This window comes from Salvelinus namaycush, chromosome 34, assembly GCF_016432855.1.
Source record: "Salvelinus namaycush isolate Seneca chromosome 34, SaNama_1.0, whole genome shotgun sequence".
Lineage (NCBI taxonomy): Eukaryota > Metazoa > Chordata > Actinopteri > Salmoniformes > Salmonidae > Salvelinus > Salvelinus namaycush.
The window spans coordinates 31832735-31850524 of record NC_052340.1 but is presented as its reverse complement, the minus strand read 5'-3'; the positions used below and the strand labels follow the sequence as shown (position 1 = coordinate 31850524).

Genomic DNA, 17790 nt, shown 5'->3' with positions numbered 1-17790 from the left:
AAACAATAACCAGCCTATATACAGTATCCTTTCATCCCCAAAATCATCTCCCACGGAAACAATAACCAGCCTATATACAGTATCCTCTCATCCCCAAAATCATCTCCCACGGAAACAATAACCAGACTATATACAGTATCCTTTCATCCTCAAAATCATCTCCCACGGAAACAATAACCAGCCTATATACAGTATCCTTTCATCCTCAAAATCATCTCCCACGGAAACAATAACCAGCCTATATACAGTATCCTTTCATCCCCAAAATCATCTCCCACGGAAACAATAACCAGACTATATACAGTATCCTTTCATCCCCAAAATCATCTCCCACGGAAACAATAACCAACCTATATACAGTATCCTTTCATCCCCAAAATCATCTCCCACGGAAACAATAACCAACCTATATACAGTATCCTTTCATCCCCAAAATCATCTCCCACGGAAACAATAACCAACCTATATACAGTATCCTTTCATCCCCAAAATCATCTCCCACGGAAACAATAACCAGCCTATATACAGTATCCTTTCATCCCCAGAATCATCTCCCACGGAAACAATAACCAGCCTATTTCCAGCCTCTGTCCCTGGGCATTTTGAACACACCAGGAGGGGGCAGCATACAGTCATGAATAAACAGATGACATGGGGTGAAATCTGCATATTATATCTGCATATTATTCATGCATGGTAATTGCACCCACAGAGAATGATAGAGGCCTTTATTGGCCAAAAGGCCGTATTAGCATAGGCAGCGCCATTGAGGGCTTCCATAATTTTAATGTAGTCAACTGGGTGGGACTTCCAACTTCATCAACCAAACCATCCTGGTGACCCGTTGGAGTCATGTCCAACTGAGTCATCAGGAGGGATCAGCCAATCGTGAAGAAAATGGACTACTTCAAAATGGAGATAGCATGGTCAGCGCCCTTGAGGCTGTCACAGAAGCTATAATGGCACAGATACAATGAGTCCACTATCTATCTCTATTCTTGCACCTCTCACAATACATATGGTAAAACCAATGTCAGCAGGTTTCATACATATGAAAAGGACTTGACAGCCTGCCTGGCTTCTCTTCCATTTTAATGGGATTGCCAGGAATTGTCAGATAAAAAACATTGATTGAAAATTGAGGATTTCTATGGTTCTACCACCAGTTACGAAAGGAGACATAATTTACAGACAGATCTAATCTAATAACTGCTCTTTGGAATACAATCTCTCCAATCCACATGGCTTCACTCAGTCACATCACACCAAAAACATGCAAATTCTGCAAAAAAATATGCAACAGCAAAAATAAGATATGTTCACATTTATTTATTGTGCAGGGACTTTTATATACAGATACATTTTATACACCTAATTTACATAAATTGTGAAATAAATGAATAAGCTAGTGTTCCAACACTCATCTTGTTTTTAATGTTGACCTTGGAAGTACTAACGTAACAGAATTAGAAAAAGGAGCACAATGATAAGTGAGCGGTGACAATAGATACACTATAGTATTATACAATCTAGTCTAATTTCAGATAGTGTTTCTATATTTTACAAGTTTTATTTTGTTATAGGTCAAATAACTATTGCACTAAATACTTCTGACAAACCCAATTCATTTGTTTTTTGAAACATTAAAAACCACAACTATTCTCAGACTTGTGTTCTCTAATACAATCAATAATCAAAAATGCACAACTGCTCCTCAGTAGTGTCCATGATAGTGTATACTACCAATAGAACACACATTACTTAAGAGTGTCCAGGGCCAAACAGAGCAAAAAGTGGAAGAACAGAATCCTAAAACCACTGCAGTCATCCTCTCAATGTTATCCCAGTCCCAGGGAAACAGATACTGACCTGCTCTCAGCTACTCAGTGGAAAGGACCTGACAGTGACAACTAATCTACTACTAGCTAGCTTATATATATATTGATAGACACGGATACAGGCTAGTGACATGCCTTACAAACACTTAACAGGTACAGAATTCAGCCCTCTTTACCATGAAGTAGCACACATCTAGTATGTTACAATTACAAAGAGTTCTGCACTAAACCGCTGCAGGCAGATATGACCCTGGTTATTCCTCTAAGATATTAAAACATGCAGTGTGTGGTGAGGTCCTACACTACTATACAGTGGAGGTGGTTAAAAGCTGTGGTTGACTAACAGATGGAAAACCGAGGCCTTGAGATGCTGTATTTTATAGGTCACTTTTTCATGACCAGAAGTCTATTTTCACCATTGGCTCTTTTTGTTGGCCAAGCACTAGTCAGATATAGCCAGGCCCCTACATTAAAGAAACCACAGCAGTGTGTGCTGCTATATAAGCCTATGGAAGCCATTCTACCAACACCACATACAGGAAAGTCTGATTATTGCACACAAGCACTGAACTTGCAAATGTTCATGAAAATGTATGGGAAACAACTCCAGTATACCTTGAAATCAGTGGTTGTTCACTACGGCGTGGCACATGATTCTACACTTATTTAACGGAAGACTACAACACACTCTACTTGGGCTCTTAGATGGCTAGTGTCAAGAAGCTCATTTGGGCAGGAGTAGAAAGGCTGAGGAGTGTACAGGGTATTGACATGGTAGAAAACAAACATCAGGAGACTACTATACTAGGTTCTCGACCGTGATTGCATGACCTTCTTTAGACACCAGTAGAAAAAGAGGTGTTACTGTTTGGAGGAGCATGGCCCCATGACTCAACCATAATTGCAGTGAGGAAGAAATGAGATGTATTTCTGTGTGGAATCGTCCTGAATACGTCCTAACGTCCTACTGTGAAGAAACATGTACTTACATCCCATCATACGAACACTTCCTGCCAGACATGGTTTCTGCTAAAACACAAAAATAGTGACAAACAGATGAAATCCCAGCAACAGAACAAACAATGGGTCGTTGTCAGGGCTCATTCAGTTTGAGTACAAAGCTAAAGGAGAGTTATACAGTAGATGTATAGAAAAACACTTTGCAATCACTAGTAAGTAAGCATTTCCTCAGTTACATATAACGCCATACACTAATGACAAGACATTCTCTAAGGAAGGCCAAAAAGAGTCCGATAGGAAAGGGAGAAAGAGAGAGGAATGAGCTGGAGCTGCTGTGATGGGTTAGTGTTGGTGGGGAAGAGATCTTCTCTCTTCTGCTCAGGGGGACTGGGACCCTGACCTGTACTGCTTGAAGCTTCCCAGCAGACTCTGGACCCCAATCCTGACCCGGCGGGCCATGGAGTCAGCAGGGGGAGTGGGCAGGCAGGAGCCCAGGCTGGGAGGCCTCGCGTCCAGACACTTCTGGTAGCGCAGCTGAGGACAGAACACAGACATACAACAGGACTCTATCAGTAAAGACACAAACACATCAAGAATTTCTAAGCAAACAGCTGGAGGCAGGGCTTTCTCCTATAGAGCTCCATTTTTATGGAATGGTCTGCCTACCCATGTGAGAGACGCAGACTCGGTCTCAACCTTTAAGTCTTTACTGAAGACTCATCTCTTCAGTGGGTCATATGATTGAGTGTAGTCTAGCCCAGGAGTGTGAAGGTGAACGGAAAGGCTCTGGAGCAACAAACCGCCCTTGCTGTCTCTGCCTGGCCGGTTCCCCTCTCTCCACTGGGATTCTCTGCCTCTAACCCTATTACAGGGGCTGAGTCACTGGCTTACTGGTGCTCTGTCATGCCGTCCCGAGGAGGGGTGCGTCACTTGAGTGGGTTGAGCCACTGACGTGATCTTCCTGTCTGGGTTGGCACCCCCCCTTGGGTTGTGCCGTGGCGGAGATCTTTGTGGGCTATACTCGGCCTTGTCTCAGGATGGTAAGTTGGTGGTTGAAGATATCCCTCTAGTGGTGTAGGGGATGCGCTTTGGCAAAGTGGGTGGGGTTATATCCTGCCTGTTTGGCCCTGTCCGGGGGTATCATCGGATGGGGCCACAGTGTCTCCTGACCCCTCCTTTCTCAGCCTTCAGTACTTATGCTGCAGTAGTTTATGTGTCGGGGGGCTAGGGTCAGTTTGTTATATCTGGAGTACTTCTCCTGTCTTATCCGGTGTCCTGTGTGAATTTAAGTATGCTCTCTCTAATTCTCTCTTTCTCGGAGGACCTGAGCCCTAGGACCATGCCTCAGGACTACCTGGCATGATGACTCCTTGCTGTCCCCAGTCCACCTGGCCGTGCTGCTGCTCCAGTTTCAACTGTTCTGCCTGCGGCTATGGAACCCTGACCTGTTCACCGGACGTGCTACCTGTCCCAGACCTGCTGTTTTCAACTCTCTCGAGACAGCAGGAGCGGTAGAGATACTCTGAATGATCGGCTATGAAAAGCCAACTGACATTTACTCCTGAGGTGCTGACTTGCTGCACCCTCGACAACCACTGTGATTATTATTATTTGACCATGCTGGTAATTTATGAACATTTGAACATCTTGGCCATGTTCTGTTATAATCTCCACCCGGCACAGCCAGAAGAGGACTGGCCACCCCTCATAGCCTGGTTCCTCTCTAGGTTTTGGCCTTTCTAGGGAGTTTTTCCTAGCCACCGTGCTTCTACACCTGCATTGCTTGCTGTTTGGGGTTTTAGGCTGGGTTTCTGTACAGCACTTTGAGATATCAGCTGATGTAAGAAGGGCTATATAAATACATTTGATTTGATCAATACTCTTCAAGGAAACATTGACAGGCATTCATGAAATGTTCTATATTATAGACAACATATCATCCTCCAGGCAGTCTCTCTAGACCACTTGTTAATCCATAATGGAGTCCACTGTTCAGTCTGGTGACCCACCATGCAGGCGGCCTGCACCGCCTCACTCAGGCTGGCAGCGTTGGGCTCACACCAGAACATGTGACAGATGAAGTCCCCGGGGCCCTCGGCCATGATGAAGGCAAAGGTGTGGACGTCCTTCCCCACACCCATGAAAGACAGGAACCGCACCCGGCACTCTGACAAAACCTCCTCAGTCTGGGGAGGACAAGGGAACACACATCACAGTCAGGAGAGAGCCATACTGACATGACCCCTACTAATACTCTGTGTAACGGAGATGACGGTGTGGATGGTTTAGTTAGTAACTACCTCTCTGGTGAGGATGGTGATAGTGGCAGGGGCCACGTTGACAGAGACGGGGGTCCAATCCTGCTTCCTTGTGCTGTTCATTGCAGCCGCCAAAGCATCACTGATTGTGTCCACACCTAGGAGACGAGAACGTTCTACTGTTAACAGTATCCTCAAGGTAAACTGCATGGGAGGAGCCATCTAGCCATGTATGCAGTGAAGCAAAACACAGTCCCACACAGAGCACTGCTAGATGTTTTACTGCACAGATATACATGACCAAAAGTATGTGGACACCTGCTCATCGAACATCTTATTCCAAAATCATGGACATTAATATGGAGTCGGTCCCCCCTTTGCTGCTATAACAGCCTCCGCTCTTCTGGGAAGGCTTTCCACTAGATGTTGGAACATTACTGCGGGGACTTGCTTCCATTCAGCCACAAGAGCATTAGTAAGGTTGGGCACTGATGTTGGGCGATCAGGCTTGGCTCGGAGTCGGCGTTCCAATTCATCCTAAAGGTGTTCGATGGGGTTGAGGTCAGGGCTCTGTGCAGGCCAGCCAAGTTCTTCCACACTGATCTCGACAAACCATTTCTGTATGGACCTCTCTTTGTGCACGGGGCATTGTCATGTTGAAACAGGGAAGGGCCTTCCCCAAACTGTTGCCACAAAGTTGGCAGCACAGAATAGTCTAGAATGTCATCGTATGCTGTAGCATTAAGATCTCTTCACTGGAACTAAGGGGCCTAACCCAAAACATGAAAAACTGCCCGAGACCATTATTTCTCCACCAAACTTTACAGTTGGCACTATGCATTGGGGCAGGTAGCGTTCCGCTGGCATTCGCCAAACCCAGATTCATCCGTCAGACTGCCAGATGGTGAAGTGTGATTCATCACTCAAGAGAATGCGTTTCCACTGCTCCAGAGTCCAATGGTGGTGAGCTTTACACCACTCCAGCCGATGTTTGGCATTGAGTATGGTGATCTTAGGATGGTGTGCGGCTGCTCGGCCATGAAAACCCATTTCATTAAGCTCCCGACTAACAGTTATTGCGCTGACATTGCTTCCAGAGGCAGTTTGGAACTCAGTAGTGAGTGTTGCAACAAAGGACAGATGATTTTTACACGCTTCAGCACTTGGCAGCCATGTTCTGTGAGCTTGTGTAGCCTACCACGTCGCGACTGAGCCGTTGTTGCTCCTAGACGTTTCCACTTCAAAATAAAAGCACTTACAGTTGACCGGGGCAGCTGTAACAGGGCAGAAATTTGACAAGCTGACTTGTTGGAAAGGCATTCTATGTCGGTGCCACGTTGAAAGTCACTGAGCTCTTCAGTAAGGCCATTCTACTGCCAATGTTTGAGTATGGAGATTACATGGCTGTGTGCTCGATTTTATACACCTATCAGCAAAAGGTGTAGCTGGAATCCACTAACTTGAAGGGGTGTCCACATACTTTTGTATATATAGTGTATTTACCTAACAACTAAGTAAATAAAATATTTTCTTACCCATGCGTCCCTTACCTACAGGCTTGGACACAGGTACGTTACCAAGGTAATACACAAGGAAACGTTGGAAATTCTCATTTTTTGGAACGGGAAACTCTGCAGAGGAAGAAGATGTGAAGGGAGTTAGTGTCTAGTGTTGTACGTCTGTTATAAAATTAACTCTATAACCCTATCACAGGGGTTACCTTGAGCAGGAATCTCCATGGGTTTGCACTGGTCATAATTGTACCTGCTCAGAAATGGCTTGGAAAGCTTCCTCTCTGTCATTATCTGAATGTACAGAGAAAGAGAGAGAAAGACATGTTCAAGTCATCATGAAATGAGTCATTCCACAGGAAATAGTATATTAGATACACTACCAGTCAGAAGTTAGAGAACACCTACTCATTCAAGGGTTTTTCTATATTTTTACTATTTTCTACATTGTAGAATAATAGTGAAGACATCAAAACTATGAAATAACCAAAAAAAGTGTTAAATCAAAATATATTTTATATTTGAGATTCTTCGAATGGCAACCCTTTGCCTAGATGACAGCTTTGCACACTCTTGGCATTCTCTCAACCAGCTTCATAAGGTAGTCACCTGGTAGTCATTTCAATTAAAAGGTGTGCCTTGTTCAAAGTTAATTTGTGGAATTTCTTTCCTTCTTAATGCGTTTGAGACAATCAGTTGTGTTGTTATTAGGTAGGGCTATCTTCCGTATACCACCCCTATTTGGTAATAGACCAAGTCCATATTATGGCAAGAAACGCTCAAATAAGCAAAGAGAAACAATAGTCCGTTACTTTAAGACATGAAGGTCAGTCAATCTGGAACATTTCAAGAACTTTGAACATTTCTTCAAGTGCAGTCGCAAAAACCATCAAGCAAGTGCTATGGTGAAACTGGCTCTCATGAGGACCGCCACAGGAATGGAAGACCCAGAGTTACCTCTGCTGCAGACGATGAGTTCATTAGAGTTACCAGCCTCAGAAATTGCAGCCCAAGTAAATGCTTCAGAGTTCAAGTAACAGACACATCTCAACATCAACTGTTCACACGGTCGAATTGCTGCAAAGAAACCACTACTAAAGGACACCAATAAGATGAAGAGACTTGCTTGGGCCAAGAAACACGAGCAATGGACATTAGTCCAGTGGAAATCTGTCCTTTGTTCTGGAATCCAAATTGGAGATTTTTGGTTCCAACAGTCGTGTCTTTATGAGACGCAGAGTGGGTGAAAAGATCATCGCTGCATGTGTATTTCACACTGTGAAGCATGGAGGAGGTGGTGTTATGGTGTGGGGGTACTTTGCTGGTGACACTGATTTATTTAGAATTTAAGGCACACTTAGCCAGCATGGCTGCCACAGCAGCGATACACCATCTCATCTGGTTTGGGCTTAGTGGGACTATCTTTTGTTTTCAACAGGACAATGACACAACATACCTCCAGGCTGTGTAAGGGCTATTTTACCAAGAAGGAGAGTGATGGGGGGCTGCATCAGATGATCTGGCCTCCACAATCACCCAACCTCAACCAAATGGAGATGGTTTGGGATGAGTCGGACCGCAGAGTGAAGGGAAAGCAGCCAACAAGTGCTCAGCATATGTGGGAACTCCTTCAAGACTGTTGAAAAAGCAATCCAGGTGAAGCTGGTTGAGAGAAAGCCAAGAGTGTGCAAGGCTGTCATCAAGGCAAAGGGTGGCTTTTTTAGTTATTACATGATTCCATTTGTTATTTCATAGTTGAGGTCTTCACTATTATTCTACAATGTAGAAAATAGTAAAAACAAAGAAAAACCCTTGAATGAGTAGGTGTTCTAAACCTTTGGACCAGTAGTGTATGTGACATAGAAGACATAGGAGAATCACCCTGGAGCACATCTCATGCAGACTGGTGGCGATGTTCTTGGCAGGTGAGTCACAGCGGAACACGTGACACTTGAGGACCTGGGTCAGGTTGTCTCGCGCTACATAAGCAAAGTCTCTGTTGTAACAAATACAGAAAAGTACATCATTTACATACTGATACATGAACCAAATGCATTTCTCTAAATTGAATTATAGCAACAGAGAAGAAAAACAGAAAAAACAAAAATGATTGCAATGAATCATGTTAGATATGACAATATAATCAATTAAACTATATGTAGGAAAAACACAATGGGACATGAGAGCATAAAGACCAAAGAGAAATGTGTACAATACCTTTCCCTGTATAGGGCAGCAAAATGCAGCATGAAAATAAATAATGTTCAGTTAAATCACAGTTATTACAAAAACACTAGTCCAAAACGAAAATCTGATATTAAGTGAATGCCAATGCCTTGAAAGTAAATGTAATTGCAATACGATGGACAACCCACCAGAGGGCAGTGGTGTCTCAGGGTTGCAGTATTTGAGCATGCCATTGGACTCATAGGCTGCATTTACAAAAGCAGCCCAATTCAGACCTGTTTCGAACTAATTGGTGTTTTTACTAATCAGTTCAGCTCTAAAAAGATCTGATGTGATTGGTCAAAAGCCAATTAGAGGAAAAAAGATCAGAACTGGGCTGTCTGTGTACATGCAGCCTTAAATGATTCAGTTTTTAAATGGGCAAATAAATGGAAAACAGACCCACATCCAGAGGTCTAGGATGGGAAAACTCGACCCTAAGGCATGAAAATTAACATGTTTTAGTAATACTTAAAGTGGCAATATGTAACTTATTTGGTGCATTCGACCAAATTCACATAGAAAAGAGTTATAGATCTCATTCGGATTGAAAGCAAGTCTAAGACGCGGCAGATGTATTGTATTTGCTCTATTTCTATGCTTCCCGTGCTTCGCTTTTGCATCTTTTACTTTCGGATTTGTACCCCAGTTTCAAACAGCTGAAAACAATACTTTTAGTTATGGAAAATATATTTAGATGGTACAATATGATTCTCTACACCAGTGGTTCGCAAACTTTTTATAGCCCCGTACCCCTTCAAACATTCAACCTCCAGCTGCGTACCAGGGTCAGCACAGTCTCAAATGTTGTTTTTTTTTTACATCATTGTTAGCCTGCCACACACACACTACATTTAGTAAACATAAGAATGAGTGTGAGTTTGTCACAACCCGGCTCGTGGGAAGTGACAAAGAGCTCTTATAAGACCAGGGCACAAATAATAATAATCAATAATTTTGCTCTTTATTTAGCCATCTTACATATAAAACCTTATTTGTTCATCGAAAATTATGAATAACTCACCACAGGTTAATGAGAATGGTGTGCTTGAAAAGATGCACATAACTCTGCAATGTTGGGTTGTATTGGAGAGTCTCAATCTTAAATCATTTTCCACACAGTCTGTGCCTGTATTTAGTTTTCATGCTAGTGAGGGCAGTGAATCCACTCTCAGATAGGTACGTGGTTACAAAGGGCATCAGTGCCTTAACAGCGCGATTTGCCAAGGCAGGATTCTCTGAGTACAGCCCAATCCAGAAATCTGGCAGTGGCTTCTGATTAAATTCAATTGTCACAGAACCGCTTGTTTTAATGAGGCTCTCTTGTTCAGATATCGGTGACTGGAGGCAGGGCATGAAGGGGATAATGAATCCAGTAGTTTGTGTCATCCGTTTCAGGAAAGTACCTTCGTAATTGCGCCCCCAACTCACTCGGGTGCTTCGCTGTATCACATTTGACATTGTCCGTAAGCTTGAGTTCATATGATTTGTGTGCAAATAATGATGGAAAGACCTGTGTGCTGTCCTTGTCAATGCAGACAGAGAAGAGCTCCAACTTCTTAAATCATAGCCTCAATTTTGTCCCGCACATTGAATATAGTTGCGGAGTCCCTGTAATCATAGATTCAGATCATTCAGGTGAGAAAAAACATGACCCAGATAGGCCAGTCATGTGAGAAACTCGTCTGACCGGTGGCATGATGACAAGTGAAAATGATGGTCAGTAAACAAAACTTTAAGCTCATCTCTCAAATCTACATTTTTTTTCAATACTTTGTCCCTTGATAACCAGCGCACTTCTGTATGTTTTAAAAGCGTTACATGGTTGCTGCCCATATCATTGCATAACGCAGAAAATACACGAGAGTTCAGGGGCCTTGCTTTAACAAAGTTAACCATTTTCACTGTAGTGTCCAAAATGTCTTTCAAACTGTCAGGCATTCCCTTGGCAGCAAGAACCTCTCGACGAGACGGCCTACAGGGAAGAGGTGAGGGCCCTCGGAGTGTGGTGTCAGGAAAATAACCTCACACTCAACGTCAACAAAACAAAGGAGATGATCGTGGACTTCAGGAAACAGCAGAGGGAGCACCCCCCTATCTACATTGACGGGACAGTAGTGGAAAGTTAAGAAATGGTCCAACCACACAGACAGCGTGGTGAAGAAGGCGCAGCAGCGCCTCAATTCAGCTTGTCACCAAAAACACAAACTTTTACAGATGCACAATCGAGAGCATCCTGTCGGGCTGTATCACCGCCTGGTACAGCAACTGCTCCGCCCATAACCGTAAGGCTCTCCAGAGGGTAGTGAGGTCTGCACAACGAATCACCGGGGGAAAACTACCTGCCCTCCAAGACACCTACACCACCCGATGTCACAGGAAGGCCAAAAAGATCATCAAGGACAACAACCACCCGAGCCACTGCCTGTTCACCCCGCTATCATCCAGAAAGCGAGGTCAGTACAGGTGCATCAAAGCAGGGACCGAGAGACTGAAAAACAGCTTCTATCTCAAGGCCATCAGACTGTTAAACAGCCATCACTAACATTGAGTGGCTGCTGCCAATATACTGACTCAACTCCAGCCACTTTAATAATGAACAAATGTATGAAATACATTAATCACTAGCCAATTTAAACAATGCCACTTCATATAATGTTTACATACCCTACATTACTCATCTCATATGTATATACTGTACTCTATACCATCTACTGCATCTTGATGTAATGTATCACTAGCCACTTTAAACAATGCCACTTTTATATGTTTACATATCCTACATTACTTATCTCATATATATATACTGTACTCTATATGTATACTCTATGTACATTTTCTTATTCATTCCTTTACACTTGTGTGTATAAAGTAGTTGTGAAATTGTTGGTTAGATTACTCGTTGGATATTACTGCATTGTCGGAACTAGAAGCACAAGCATTTCGCTACACTCGCATTAACATCTGCTAACCATGTGTATGTGACAAATAAAATTTTATTTGATTTGCAGTGTACCCGAGTGGTGTCGGGAGCAACTGCTTGCATGCGCATTACCACTCCACTATGTCTCCCTGTCATGGCTTTAGCGCCATCAGTACAGATACCAACATGAGCAGCAGCTACGTTTGGCTACATACTGACTGTTAGTGGAATTCCCCCAAGAGAATAACAGTTCATGTGAATGGATGTTAATTATTTGACTAGGCTACCTGTATTTGACATTGTGTTATTTCGCTGAACACACTAGATGGTTTCATTTTTTGGGGGGCAGTGAAATGAGGCTACTCAGGCAAGGAAAAAAACTCACCCAAATGTATAGCCCCGTTGGAAAATATAAATGGACTGTTTGAAAATGTGTAGAAAAAAAGAAAAATATTTGTTTAAATGTGAATCACATTTTTATTTGGCGTACCCCCGACGGCATTGCAATACCTGCTCTACACTAAACTTGCTTGTTTCTCACAAACTGAAAATAGGCAAACTATTCGAATTTTAGCAACGCGGAGCAATTTCTGAATCTTTAAGAAAATGGAACAAATTACCAGCTATTATGTAATTCCCAGTGCCTAATATATCTTAATTAGGTGTGAATGGTCATGAAGTAATAGTAAGGTGACTGCTAAGACTAGATAGACAATTAACTAATAAAAAGCGCTAAATAAACACTATATAAAATAGTACAATTTCTAAAGAGTTAAAACAGCATTTTCTGTTCCTGTAAAAGTAGCTACACCACTTAACTGACTGCCACAGTAGTGCAGATGTGGTGCCAAACAGCGTCTGGTTGTTCTAGTGGACACTGACCTGCCATTGTCTCGGCCCACGCCCCACACACGGATGCTGGCGATGGGCTGGGAGTGCAGCAGAGTCTGTCCCAGTGGGTCGATCAGATTCATAGTGTCATTCTGCAGGACCATCAGCATGTCCTTACCCTGGTAACACAACACAAACATATCACTATCCTACTGAATCACCACCATGCACAGCAAATTGAATGGCATAGCAATCAATCAAATTACATTTCAATGTGCCCATCTGTGCTACAACTAATAATACTCTAGCAACAACTGTTAGACTTGACCCTGGTTTAGATGAAGAGACATTCCCAAGCAGTGGTCCATATGGACATTTATAATTACTCTGTATTCAACATTATTCAACACAGAGCAGCTGCAGGGAATAGCAGTCAATGTGAGAGGTAATTGCGTCAGTTGCTGGGTAAAAAAAGACAAAGCAAGGTAAACAGAAGGTCTTCACCCAGACATCAACCCCATCACTAGGCTCTTCCCCCAGACAGGAAAAGCCCACCCCAGTCCCTTCCTGTGACCCTGCTCCTCAGACTCACCTCTCCCCAGATGCCAGCAGTGTCGTGGAGGTTGTGTTTGTGGTAGGACAGCTGTCTGATGCAGTTGTTGACAGCCACGCTGCTCTTTCCCGGTGCCATATCCTCTTCAGACATCTCCACCCAGCCCAGAGAGCGCACAGCAAAATACTGTCATAGCAAATAAAGGCCAGAGAGAACACAGGACGGTCCAGAGAGAGGGAGAGAGATAAACCGACAAACGCAGTCCAATTAGGGAAGGGAAGAGTAGTTGTATGTTAACAGGGAAGGGACAGACAGATGACTAGTCTTCCTGGCTCAGCGTTTTAGTGAGAGACAATGTGATTTTCAAATTTACCTTAGCCTCCAGGTCAGTGCCATGGGGATCAAGTTTCTCTTCTTCCTCGTATTGGGAACAGCTAAAAGGCAGTTAAAAGGCAGTTAAAAAGGCAGTTACCAGTCCATTACCAGTCCGTTATTGTTTGAGAAAGAACGAGAGAGAGAGAGGAGGGTTTCAGAGAGTGTTTTGGCTGAGAATGAGATGGCTTATCACATGACTTACTTGAGGTTGATGGATGCATAGCGCAGGGTTGCCCCTTCAAACTCCTTCAGGCTCTGGTCAGATGCCACCTCTCCCTCCTGCAATCACCAAGAAGACAATGAATTAGTCAATTCATCAAAACCAAGTTGATCAAAATCCTAATGTGCTGCTTTCTAAACTCTGTTTCTAAAACTGAAATATTGAGGGTTGAAGCTATGAAATGTCAAGTGCTTCTGCTTCCATGTCAACTATTTCCCACATAATAATGATTTATCCGCAGTGTCTGTTGGGAGGGTTTACATTGAGTATGTTTCAAATTATGTTTTCCAATTAATAATCGGAGACATAAAAAAAACTTTTTCCATACACATGAAAATAATGATTCTCTTTTTACTGTGTTGTCAGTGTTAAAGGATATTCTGAATGTGAGGTCTTGGCCATGTACTGATTCTCATTCGTATTTATTAATATTCATGCTGTCCCTTACCTTCCACAGCTCTCCATCACTAGTCCCTTCATCTGGGTTAGAAAGGTCCCCCCATGTTTCCTAGTAGAGTCAGACAAAAACATGACATTTTTCTCCAAATAGTCTAAATTGGGAGAGCATAGTTCAAGTCTGCTCAGAACATATACAGTACATTCGGAAAGTATTCAGACCCCTTGACTTTTCCACATTCCACAACAGATCTATCCTGTTTTCATCGATCATCCTTGAGATGTATCTACAACTTGATTGGAGTCCACCTGTGGTAAATTCAATTGATTGGACATGATTTGGAAAGGCACACACCTACCAATATAAGGTCCCACAGTTGACAGTGCATGTCAGAGCAAAAACCAAGCCATGAGGTCGAAGGAATTGTCCATATAGCTTCGAGACAGGATTGTGACGAGGCACAGATCTGGGGAAGGGTACCAACAAATGTCTGCAGCATTGAAAGTCCCCAAAAGCACAGTGGCCTCCATCATTCTTAAAACAGAAGAAGTCTGGAACCACCAAGAATCTTTCTAGAGCTGGCCGCACAGCCAAACTTAGCAATCGGGGGAGAAGGGCCTTGGTCAGGGAGGTGAACAAGAAACCGATGGTCACTGACAGAGCTCCAGAGTTCCTCTGTGGAGATGGGACACCTTCCAGAAGGACAACCATCTCTGCAGCACTCCACCAATGAGGCCTTTATGGTAGAGTGGCCAGACGGAAGCCACTCCTCAGTAAAAGGCACATCACAGCCCACTTGGAGTTTGCCAAAAGGCACCTAAAGGACCCTCAAACCATGAGAAACAAGATTCTCTGGTCTGATGAAACCAAGATTGAACTCTTTGGCTTGAATACCAAGCATCACATCTGGAGGAAACCTGGCAACATCCCTACGGTGAAGCATGGTTGTAGCAGCATCATGCTGTGGGGATGTTTTTCAGCACCAGAGACTGGGAGACTAGTCAGGATTGAGGGAAAGATTAACTGAGCGAAGTACTGAGAGATCCTTGATGAAAACCTGCTTCAGAGTGCTCAGAACCTCAAACTGGGGTGAAGGTTCACCTTCCAACAGGACAACAGCCCTAAGCACACAACCAAGACAACGCAGCAGTTGCTTCGTGGACAAGTCTCTGAATGTCCTTGCGTGGCCCAGCCAGAGCCCGGACTTGAAACCGATCGAACATCTCTGAAGAGACCTGAAAATAGCTGTGCAGCGACACTCCCCATCCAACCTGACAGAGCTTGAGAGGATCTGCAGAGATTAATGGGAGAAACTCCCCAAATACAGGTGTGCCAAGCTTGGAGCGGCATACTCAAGACACAAGGCTGTAATCGCTGCCAAAGGTGCTTCAGCAAAGTCCTGAGTAAAAGGTCAGAATACTTATGTAAATGTGATATCAGTTTATGTATACATTTGCAAAAAAAAACACAAATCATCCCTAAGGCCTATGGGTTAGATCTCACCTCTGGCTCTTCCTCACAGGGTGTTGTCTCCAGGGACATACTGGAGGACATCATGGAGTCTCCCACCTTGTCCAGAGGGGAGGGGGGCTCCCACTGAGTAGTGCCAGTAGGGATGTGCCAATAATAGGTACCTGAAGTGTCTCGAACCCGCATCCACCCAGAGGGTAGGTCTGTGTCCGCCTCAAAGGCCTCCGAGTCCCAGAAGGACTCTGTGTGGAGAGAAGGGGAGGGTTAGAACGAGGAGTCTTAACGTCGCTTGCAACCTGAGAAGCACTTATGTTAGACTAGACAATAATCATTATTGTTCCAAAAAAACAGTCACACAACTGATTTCAACAAACACGCCCGTACCTTTGTTTTCATTTGGAGGGCTTTCAACAGTGCTTTCCTGAGACAGTGCTGACCAGTTGGTTTCTTCATCACTTGGTGTTCCGTTCACATTAGAGAACAGCAGACAGGGATTTCTTCCCTCTCTTTCAGCCTCCGCATCCCTCTGCTCGGACTCCCTCTCTTCCTCTATAAGACTGCAGGCCTCTTCATCTGCCTCAGATGAATCTTCCTTCTCTTTGTCGTCTTCTTCGCCCTCACCATCTTTATCCTCTACAGACACCAGGGTGTTGATGAGTAGTGGCTCTTTCAGGATGGTATTGGATTCTTCTTCCTTCAGGCCCAGGGTCTTGGGAGATTTGGTCTGCTCCTCGTTCCTCTGCTGCTCCTCCTCCTCGTTGGTGTTATGAGGGGAGAAGTCCTCCTGGTTCCCATTCTGGTCCTGGTCCTGATGTTTCTCAGCTACTTTCCTCAGTTGGTTCTTGCCCTCCTTGACCCACTTAGCATTGTTGCCGTCTGTGGATTCTTGGTCACTCCAAAGGCCGCTGTCATTCAATTTGTTTTTCAGCACTTCATCTTGATGTTGGTTGTTGGCTACATGATAAGATACGTCATCATCATCATGGCCACCCATGGTACTATACAGCAGCTCTGAAGGGAATCGAGGAGGGTATGGTTAGAGAGAAAATAGATAGCTAAGATATGCATTTGCCCATCTGATCACTCGAATGTTTAGTTACGAGTCAGTTTGAGACAAGTGACCTGGCTGGCTAGCCAACTGTTTGACATTGTAACGTTAGTAAGTTAGCAAGGCAAAGGTAATGTTAGCAAGCTAGCTCGCTACCCGGCCTAACTAGCGTTGACTCATTAAAGCGAAATTAGAAAATACTTAGCTAGTAAGCTAGGTAGCTAACGTTAGCTAATGTTAACTGCGCCATTAGCTAGCTACACTGAGATATGACACATCGCTACGCTAGACAGCTAGCTAACTTACTAGCTAATATTAGTTGGCTAGGCCTCTCTAGCTATCTCACTAGTTACTAATTTATCAAGCATTCAATAACAATGTAATTGACATGACAATGTCAAGAGCTAGATACTGCATTGTTGCTAATTTAACATACCAGCTGTGGTTTAAGCTAACGTTAAATCGACTAAAAGGAAAGCTTCGTTAGCCTCCTTGCTAGCTAGGTGACCATCTGAAATAACAGGCATCAACCGCCATCAACCCATAATAATATGGCCATAATTGGCACACGAGCACAAAGAACAGCAATTCAACATGAGCACCATTAGCTAACAAATCTACTTACTTCTGCTGTATGTGTCCTTCGATAAAATATATTCTCGTTATTGTTACATATTTACACAATCATTTATGAAGGCGTAGATGTGTCGTTTCTGGATTCCCAGCAGATGCTGATGCTGCGGTGTTGTGCAGAGTTGTGACAGACGTTTTGGTGTGGGTGGGCGTACATCACGAATTTGTCAATGTGTTGCCTCGTACGGATGGATCTCTGACTCAACCATCTTATGATTATTGTTTATTTTTATGTAACCTTTATTTAACTAGCCAAGTCATTTAAGAACAAAACTCTAATAAACTCTGCGCCGCCCTAATAAGACTCCTAATCACGGTCGGATGTGAAACAACCTGGATTCGAACCAGGGACTGTACTGAGATGCAGTGCCTTAGACCGCTTCGCCACTCGGGAGCTATGATCGCTGATCGGAGTCTACAGAATGCATTATCAAAAGAGATTTAAATAGGTATTTTTGTACTAAATCAATGACATAGTAGACCTAATAAAAAGTCGGCCAATTGAGAAAATGTTGGACAGAACACTAGTAAATGCTGGTAATTCGGC

General features: G+C 43.6%; 1 protein-coding gene across 5 annotated transcripts; it reads right to left on the bottom strand.

Moving 5' to 3' along the window:
* Positions 1-1317: 1317 nt before the first annotated feature.
* On the bottom strand, positions 1318-17362 carry LOC120028823 (amyloid-beta A4 precursor protein-binding family B member 1-like). Of its 5 annotated transcripts, none has more exons than XM_038974068.1 (15): positions 17236-17362; positions 15947-16573; positions 15596-15804; positions 14144-14203; positions 13678-13754; positions 13474-13534; positions 13140-13286; positions 12599-12726; positions 8449-8563; positions 6777-6861; positions 6592-6687; positions 5099-5214; positions 4808-4984; positions 3199-3332; positions 1318-2867 (listed from the first exon to the last, which is right to left on the bottom strand). In XM_038974068.1, exons 2-15 carry the CDS (start codon positions 16554-16556, stop codon positions 2834-2836), a joined length of 2049 nt encoding a protein of 682 aa, XP_038829996.1. In that variant the 5' UTR covers positions 16557-16573; positions 17236-17362; the 3' UTR covers positions 1318-2833. The 5 variants fall into 5 exon arrangements, 4 of the variants coding, with proteins under 4 accessions (XP_038829996.1, XP_038829997.1, XP_038829998.1 ...); XM_038974069.1 differs by having other exon boundaries at positions 6607-6687; XM_038974070.1 differs by having other exon boundaries at positions 1318-3332; positions 6607-6687.
* Positions 17363-17790: the final 428 nt, after the last annotated feature.

Coding starts and splice junctions, on each gene's coding strand:
- LOC120028823 (XM_038974068.1), bottom strand. CDS start 16,556: ATGGGTGGCCATGATGATGATGACGTATCTTATCATGTAGCCAACAAC. Junction 13,755..14,143: donor GTGATGGAGAGCTGTGGAAG/GTAAGGGACAGC, acceptor TGGTGATTGCAG/GAGGGAGAGGTGGCATCTGA. Junction 12,727..13,139: donor CTGCTGGCATCTGGGGAGAG/GTGAGTCTGAGG, acceptor TTGTGTTACCAG/GGTAAGGACATGCTGATGGT.